The sequence below is a fragment of the Mycteria americana genome, chromosome Z (assembly GCF_035582795.1).
Source record: "Mycteria americana isolate JAX WOST 10 ecotype Jacksonville Zoo and Gardens chromosome Z, USCA_MyAme_1.0, whole genome shotgun sequence".
Lineage (NCBI taxonomy): Eukaryota > Metazoa > Chordata > Aves > Ciconiiformes > Ciconiidae > Mycteria > Mycteria americana.
The window spans coordinates 64,355,239-64,364,227 of NC_134396.1; the positions used below are offsets into that span (position 1 = coordinate 64,355,239).

The following is an 8,989-nucleotide window of genomic DNA, read 5'->3' on the forward strand; positions in this document are numbered from 1 at the left end:
AAATTTGGGTTTTTGTTTGGTTGTTTGGGTTTTTTTTCCAAATATTACTATTTATTTGCTGTCACTTTACATGCAGCCAGGGCTTTTCTTGGAAACTTGGAAATTGTGTGTGAAGTCTCTTCAGCTTGTGAAAGTTATACTGCCAGGGCCAGCAGACAGGGTCAGGGTCAGTGAAGGGAGGAGTGATAACGACGATACCAATTTACCACTTTTTCGGGATCTGCCACCCCTGCTGGGTCACACGTCAGCTTCCACTGGCCGAAGGGGTCAGGAGGGTGGGTGGGATGGGGGGGAAGCTTAATGGAAAAGCTGGGGTAGGTGAAGTTGATAAAAGTCTCTGTGTTTTAGTAAGGTTTTAAAGTCATATCCTATGCTATGGGTGTGCTTTAATCTAACAAGACCTTTAAAAAATGTTCTAAACTTTCAAGCCAAACCTTTTCCAGAGTGCTCTAACTTCACCGACAAGGTCCAGCTACAGCAGCTTCACATGTGCACAGGTTACGGGGGAAATGCCAGCTGTTCTTCTGAGGCAGTTTTAGGGCTCTTTTGTGTCACTGTGACAATGAATGCGGTTGCTGAGGGTCTGGCTTTGAGATCTTGTCTTGTTTTATATGAGGTTTGTATTAGAAGATGGGCTTGTCTAACTGTGTCCTGATCCCATGGTCACCTCTTGGTTTCTTCTTGTTCACACAAGTCTGAATGGACTAGCTGGCCGTCTTGATCTGAATTGTTGCCCATTACAGCAAGACCTCAGATGTGCTTCCTGACCAATCTGTATGACAGCCCGTGTCATTTAAAATGAGTCTAGTCATCCGCCTACATTGCATTTGCACAACCACAATGGTGACTTGACAGCTCTCCGGTCCCACTCCTGGACCCACGTGGAACAAACCTCTTTGACCTTCCTGGCACATCAGAGCCATTGAATGTCAGTCATGGCTTGCTAGAACAATGAATGCAAAAAATACACAGCTGGCATTTTATTAACTTGAAGGATGATACTTTCAGCAACATTCCAGAAAGTAGTTTATCTAGGATGTATTATCTGTTACACCCACATTTGAATTTCAATACTCATCAGTTCATAAGCAGAAACAACTCCAGAGAAAGCAGGGATGGCATTTATCATGTTACGCTGTTTACCACTAGAAAGAAAACAGAGGAGCATTCCTATTCTGCTTACCTATATCCTCTTTGTCACACTACAGTCTCTTAATGGATATCTCCACTCATTGCTTTTTTCAAGCTTTTGGCTGCACACGCAGGTAAAATTACTTGGCACAAACGCAGTACTATTGAGGGTGCCAGTTAGGTCTTTTGGGTACTTCAGGGACCAGTTCTATGTTTTTCCTGTCCTTCTTTGTCTTGCTTGTCTCACCAGACAGCAAACATTTTGAGCAGAAGCTCTCTTTTCCCGAGTGCGTGTGCCTTACCTAGCACAACGTCGGCGAGGGGTTTTAGACAGCCCTGCCAATATTAATCCCCACTGCAGCAATTTCCTCTTGCAAGGTGCTGAGTATGCTCCATCGCCCCAGATGGCACTGGGTACTGAGAGCTCTTACCTGGGAACTGGCTCCCAATCAACATTTACTGTTGGTTCTTCTGATTCCCGTGGCGGATGGGCAGGCACGTGGGTTCTCCTGGCCACTTGTACTGCCACGGAAGTCTGGACTTCAGGAGGAGGCTGTGTGCGGATGGCTGCCTGCTCCTGCGGGCTGGCTCTCAGCTCTCCCTGCGGGGCTAAGCCAGCACGAAGGCACCAGTGGAAGGGTTAGAGCCTGCGGCAGCACAAACCCCTCCACTTGCAAAAGCCGCTTCACGTCTCTCTCTCCCCCCATCTTTGTCCCACAGCCATATGAAAAAAATAAGAAAAACCTCACAGTGGTCCAAAGAGTCATATTTAAGTAAATGGGAAATTATTATATTTGGGGAATATTTAGAAAGATAAGATCCTCTAGGCTTCAATAACCATTGAAATTCTCTCCTCTCTATTCAGGGAGGAGATGGCAGTTACCCTGGCTGAAATGAACAAGAGGTGCAGTAAAATTCTCCTGTAGGCAGTTTGAGCCTTTCTAATATGTTTCAGAGACTGCAGAATAAGCTGAAAGTAAATAGTGTTGTAACTCTGTTCTTAATATCTCATTAAGCTTTATAAGCATGGGGGAAGGCAGAAAGGAAAAGAGGCAGGTTCATGTGCTTTTTTCACAAAGCTTGCAAACTAACGATAAGCAGCTGTTACTCCTCACAGTATTCTCTGATATGTTTCTGCTATCTTTCCTCACACTTCTGTGATATGTTTCTTCTGCATCATGGAAACATTAGATCAGTGTGTGTGTACAGATGTGAGGGGAAATCCTTTCTGTTCCCCTCTTTCTCCCTGATGCAGAACATAGAAATCAGAGGAAAAGGCATTCAAGAGAATAAGTGAATGGCAGCAAAAACAACACAGCTGGAGGGCTGGGAGTAGCAGCAAGCTGAACAGGAGAGAGAGCAGACATAGACTTCAGAGAACAGTTGCAGGAAAACACACACCCTAGAACAGCTTTGAAAGAAGCATTTGGTTAAGATTTAACAAGTTAATCACTGCATGTTAATTACTGTTAATGGCAAGATTAAAAATAATAAAAGCAATTTATCTCATTCCAAAATAATTAGCCTTAATGACATGTTTGTACACCACATAGAAAGACATTTTGATGGGGATCAGCCCAACATCTGTGTGCATAGCATATGTAACAGCAATAGGTCCTTGTAAAACATTTGACAGATGTGGGACCATTGGCTTTGCTGAGACTTTTCCAGGGTTCCAGAGATCTGAGCACTGACTTACTCTGATTTTCTGCAGGGTCTGCAGGTGCTCAGGTTTCTGAAAATGAGGATCATTTCTCTGCATTGTATGCCTGTTGTATTAGCCCTGCTCTGCATCTTGAGAAACAGAAGAGATGTTACAGGACTTCATCAGGATTATTGGAGAATCACTGTCGGCCTTGGGATCTGCCTTCCTGGTGTCTGTGGCAAGTTTTATGCAGGTTTCCCACCCCGGTTGGCTCTTCTGCATCACATGTTTGAGTAATAATGCTCTTCTGCTGGCTGGTAAGTGGCATTAACTCCCTTTGGGATTGTTGTGAAGTCATTTAGCTGGTGTGTAATTCAGTTTCTTTACACACAAGGAAAAGTTAATACAGTTCTTACTGTTGCTTGTATTCAGTCATTACAGCACTCAGTCAAATCACTGGTGATGAAAACTGAGGTGTACAAGTGTGAAATGGCAGGAATTTCTCATCCAGGTGTCTGGGGTAATTGAAGCTATCTACACAGAAATCTTGCTGAGTAAAAAAGGGCAAAATATTATTAACATCATTATGCCCCTCATAAAATCTAATGAGTAGTAAACGTACTGGGAAGGATAATGAGTCTAGGTGAGTGCTACCTACGGAGATCCCTGATTGAATAGCTCTGGTTAAACTATTCCTTTATTAATGACTCTGATTTGTGCATTTATTGCCATCTTGGCTACTGCTGGATTATGTTGATTAGTTGGATTATGTCTTTCACTTGGGCAGTCTAAGTGATCTGAACTAGCACAGCTGGCTACCACCTTAATTATTTCTTTACATTTAGCTCTTTAACACATGAGTGTAGTAAAGCAAGGCTGCAGCATTTTTCCAGCTGTCCTCATCCTTCAAATGCAAATGTCTCCAGAGACAGCAGAGTAAATGACCTCTGGACAGTGAGTTTGGCACATACCCTCCCGGTTTCTGCAGGCTACGCTGAACAAGCAGCCCCATGTGGTTAGCTGAGGCAGCTTAGCCTAGTCTTTGTGCTGAGGGAGTCTCATCAGTGTTGCTCCCTTGCAAGTTGTTTTTGGGTGGAGATGTCATCTGCTCCACCTGCATAAGTGGGGTGGAGGCCTCTTAAATGGTGGTGGTGAGGGTTTGGGCTGCTACGAGTGAGCAGAATGAAGAGGGTTAGAGCTGGGGTGGTGGTGTTGCTACCTTTATGGCGCTGTGAGGACTCCTGGATCAGGCCCTTTGCTCGATATCTGCTGAGGTTCCTAGGCTTCATCTTCTGGGGCATGGCTGTAGCTCTGGCCTGCGGTGGAGTTTTTGTGATCCTGATGTACAAGAACTATAGATATTTATTTCAGGAGTCTTTCTTCTGTCTCCTTGGCTGGCTGGCTGTTGCAGCTGCACTTATCTTGCTACCTACTGGAGTTTTGGCTATCTCTATTTCTGTGAGGAGCTCCCGCTACCAGCAAGGGGCTCTCATGTACTTGCTGGTGGTCCTTCTTTGCCTGGAAATGTCTTCAGCAGTTTTGGCACAGTTCTACTCTATTTGGATGGCTTCTGAGCTGAAAAGCACTATGGGTTACCTTGTCTATCAGTACAACGGGACACACTCCTGGGGTCCTGGCAGCAGGGCTATGGATGCAGTACAGAGGAAGCTGCAGTGTTGTGGGGTCCAAAACTACACAGACTGGCTAACGGCAACAGCTGCTTCTTGGCATCTTCCAGATGAAAAAGCTCATGTCCCTGAAAGCTGCTGTAAGGAGAAGAATTCTCACTGCAGGGGTGACTTAGGCCATCTGGAACAGCTTTTTCAGGAAGGCTGTCTAAAGAAGCTGGAAGACTGGTTGAGTTTCATCATGCTGTATGTGTTTTGGTGCTGTACTGTGCTAAGCGTCTTAGAGCTGTTGGCTAGTGTCAGCAATGGCATCCTTATGAGGCATCAGCCTTTCCACGACCTCAGAATTCTGGACTCATCTACCTTCTTCTAGGGCTGCAGACACTGGCAGCATTGCTGAACCTGCTGTGTATTTCCTTGGTTTTGTATCATTCTCCAGTTGCACTGGACAAAAACTTCTTTTATTTGAAAATATATTTGCATGTCAAACAAATTGATCACTGCCAGATTTTTTTTTCTTTTTTAATGTTACAATATTACGTCAGTTTTTCCCCAGTTCTTGTTTGATAAGCATCCTGTATTTGAAAAAATTTCATTGCTGGAAGTCACAGCAGGGAGGGGAGGGTCTTCAGTATGTGCAAACATGAAACTACTGTATGTGAGTGTGGGGGAAGCAGTAGGTAGAGGTATGTCTTGCTCATGGGAGCATGTTGTGAGGTCATGACCTGAATTTTTGCAATAAATCTTAACTGTATTAGAATCTTTAAGTGTAATTAAGAAGCAGAGTCCTCCACCTTCAAACTTGTATTTAAGACTTTGGTATTTCTAAAAAAAAAAAAGCCCTTTGGATAAAGTTTAATACCTTTCTTTTTCTCCTTCAAACACTGGTTTTAAAACTAACTTATTCTTCAGTGAAAATAAATGCCAATTTTCAAAGTGGCATGAGGGTGCAACCTAAATGGAGAAGATATGTTTAACAGCAGCAGAGTAACTAATAAGATGACATCCAGCAGGAGGTATAGTTATCTCAGGAGCTGCACAGGAGTAATTCCCAAATTAAAGAGGAGGAAGAAGAAAGTCTGTCTGTATTTATTCATTTATTTTGTGTCAAAGCAAGGAATGAGTCAATTCTCCTTTCCTGAAAAGTTATGTAGGGTCATATGCATGCTTGAATGACAACAACAATATGTTGCTTTTTCTTAAGATACATCTGCCATACTCTTACTAAATCCTCTTATCCATTTTCTGTGGGTCTCACTCCAGTCTGCATATGCTGAAATGGACTAAGTCAGTGTATAGGCTATCCGTATTCTTGTTTATGTTGGTGCTGTTGGTGTTTGGGGAGGTGCTGGTAAAAGCTCTGTTCTGCCTGTGTTGGACTGCACAGTGTGTTGTGCATGCTTGTATGTATGTGTCTGTTTAGGGAATGCTCTCAGCCTCACTACTGACCTGTGAATGGGAACTGCAAAGGTTGCATCCTTTGGTAAGTGTATGTGGGGAATCTCCAGGGCCTACTAGTGCACCATGTTAGGCTTTACCAGACTGGGAACAAGGAAAAAAAACACTAAAAACCACTGGACTGGGCAACTTTCTTACCACTTGAAGCGATAGCTAGCTAAATCATTACTGCTTTAAATTTTCTACTGAATGTCAGGTACTTTATGACAAATTTCAGACACCAAATCACCAGCTACTGATTTTCATGGGGGGGGGGAGCGTGTAGGAAATCAGAGGACATAGGTTAGCTCTTGCAGGCTTATTAATAACTGTGGATATCAAACATGAAATATACTGCAGGGCTGCTTCATAAAAAAATAAAGACCTTGATTTAGATAAAGAACTAATTCTTCAAAAAAAGGAGGAATATTCCAAAGCAAAAAAGGAAAATAGCTGTGTCTTTGAGTAACATAATAGAAGGAAATACGCCTTTCAGTTTGTTTGACACAGGAGGCATGTGGCAGTGAATAGCATTCATCTAGTTAAGCACCGCAATTGGGTCTTTATGGCTTTATGGTACCCTGGCACATAAATGTTTTGTGATGCAAAGTTATTGTTATGACATTACAAAGATGCAATGAAACTGAAGTGACAGCAACTGGCTCAGGAAGAAATTGAGCTTGTTGAAGAAAGAAAGGTGGAAGAGTAGAGTGGATGTAGTGCCTTTTTATCACCTGTCTTTCTTAAGGGCAATATTTTTCTTCTCAGATCAATTCTTATCCCTTACAACTTCCTTCACATGTTCTGAGCCAGAATCTCTTAAAAAAGGGAAATACCCTTTTTCACTACTAAGTGGAAAGAAGCAATTTCAAGGTGGTTAAAGAGGAGAATTACTAATGTGGATGTTCTCATCTACTCTCCAGTCTGCTAAAAGTCCAGGTCATGCATGGCTCCCTCTACTCTTACTGTACTAAGAAAATAATAAGATAAATATGAAATAAAAGAAATCTCTGGGAATTAACTGTAAGAAACGACTTTCAGGAATTATTTTTTTCCCCTGCATACTAGAGGTATCTCTGGAAGATCAGATCTTCAACCTGGTAAAAACAAAGGGGAGAGTATGAGGATGCATGAGACAGACCTCCTACAGATAGAAATGGTTGTTAGTGGAGAGTCGCTAGACAAAACACTAGATTTATTACCTCTTTCTGCTTGCGTTGACTTGGGCGGTTTGATTCTGAATAGTTACTTCTGGACAGGAGTAACTTCTTTGGAAATAAAAATAGTTATTTTTAAGCAACTGCAGTGTATTTCTGTGTTATACATAAATCCTTGGGTACTATTGCAACCTATACATTGCATGTTTCATTCTGAAAGGATCTCCAGGTGTTTTTCATAATCTGTAAAAATGAGCACCTGTATAGGCAGACAGCAGATGACTTACAATCAACATTTCTGAAAATTGTGTTGCTTTGGGTTTGAAGGGGAGAAACCGATGTCCAGTGCAAAGCTGGAAATATATTCTGTGATTATTGTTTTGCAGAGTACACTGAAACACATATATTCCATGTGTGGTTTGGTTATTTCACTGTGATGTCTTTCTCCTTAGAAGACAACAGTCAGAAAGGCAAAATTAAATGCTGAAAGGTAGTCATCACTGCAGCCCTCTAACAACCTCTTTCTGGTACACCTCTCTTGGACTGAACTACCAAACTTGGCAGAGAGCGCTGGCTGCAGCTTTACGACATGGCCGTTTTGAAATTGATTGCTGCTTTCTGACTCCTTCACCTTTCCAGATAGTGAGTATTTTGAAATTATGCTGTTTCTCCTTTGTCTTTCTGTGTGCCCATTGGTCTTTCTGTCTGTCTTTTTCTGTCTTTCCTTCTTTCTGTCTTTTTTTTCCTAGAAGGAGTAGTCTTTTTTTTTTTTTTCCTTCCTTTTTTCACCCTCCTCTCCCCCACCCCTTTATTGTGAATTATGGCTTGTTTTTACTCTAACTGAGCAGAACATAATCCAGATTCTGGAATTATGAGTTGTCCTTCATCAAGTCTATTGTCTTTCCAGTTTAAAATTAAATTCTGTGTCACAAATACAAAGTAGAAAGATCTGGGCTTTGCTAGAAGGTGATTGAAGACTCAGTTCCTGACTACCTCCCATAGATAGTGTTAAATCACTTAAAGTTACTCTTTAATTGAAATTGCAGTTTTTATAGTCTGGTAAGGTTTTTTGCCTGTGCAATGAAGCTGGAGGTTGTAGTGTTATGCTTTGTGTTTTTTCTTAGAAATTGAGTTGGGTGATCTCCACCAGCTAGAAAAGATTACGTGAAACAGCTAAGCCTTTTTCTTGCTAAACAGGGTATTTTCTTTAGAGCAACACCAACAGTAAGGGCTTTGCCAATATCTGGCAGCTGCTACTTCAAACACCAGGAAGAAATCCCATTGTGTGTGATTGTCCCTTGAGCCAAATGGCTCTTTCAAAACAATGGAACATTTTCTGAGCACATTTCTGAAAGCTAGAGAGTTGCCAAGTTGACACTTAGTTGATCTGAAGCATTGAAGATGAAAGATTTCATGTCATCTGTTGTTAATATTTTTAGGTGTCAGTAATCAGTTTTTATCCTCAGGGGTCCCTTTTACCTTCTTCATTTTTTTTTAAAGAAAATAACTCTATCTTCAAGAAGATAGGCATTCTGTTATTGCCTGCTGTATACTGTAAATCACTGTGGAAACATGACCTGTTTTTCCATATAGATATGTAGTGTTACTGAAGAATACAGAAAGTTCCTGCAATGAGTTTAATTGCCTTGATGTTGCTCTGATATACCATGGGAGTTTATTTTGTAATGAAGTGACGTCATCTATCTTCTCCAGTAGACGAAAAGCTAAATATTTCGTGTACTGAGTTAATACCCAAGGGGATCAGCTCTAAAAGCAGCTGTGCATGTGAATAACTTGATTTTGTCAGGAAAGGTCACACAGGTAAAGCTATCCAGGAGCACACGTTTGCAGTTTCACACCTTAAAACTGGAGGAAGATGGCTGTACTTGCCTGGCACAGAATTTGTATGAACCCATAGTTAAACCCATGTGGGGATGCTGGAAGAGGAGAAAGGTGCACAAGCTAAAGAAGTCAACACAAGGTACATCCAT

The 8,989-nt window shown here is 41.8% G+C and overlaps 1 protein-coding gene across 1 annotated transcript; it reads left to right on the top strand.

The window, feature by feature from the left end:
* The first annotated feature begins 3,958 nt into the window (after positions 1-3,958).
* Positions 3,959-4,777, top strand: LOC142402807 (tetraspanin-3-like). Its single transcript, XM_075488630.1, has one exon. The coding sequence runs from the start codon at positions 3,959-3,961 to the stop codon at positions 4,775-4,777; it is 819 nt and encodes a 272-aa protein (XP_075344745.1).
* The last annotated feature ends 4,212 nt before the right edge of the window (positions 4,778-8,989 follow it).

Excerpts from the sequence above, each read along its gene's own strand:
- LOC142402807 (XM_075488630.1), top strand. The coding sequence starts at position 3,959 with ATGAAGAGGGTTAGAGCTGGGGTGGTGGTGTTGCTACCTTTATGGCGC.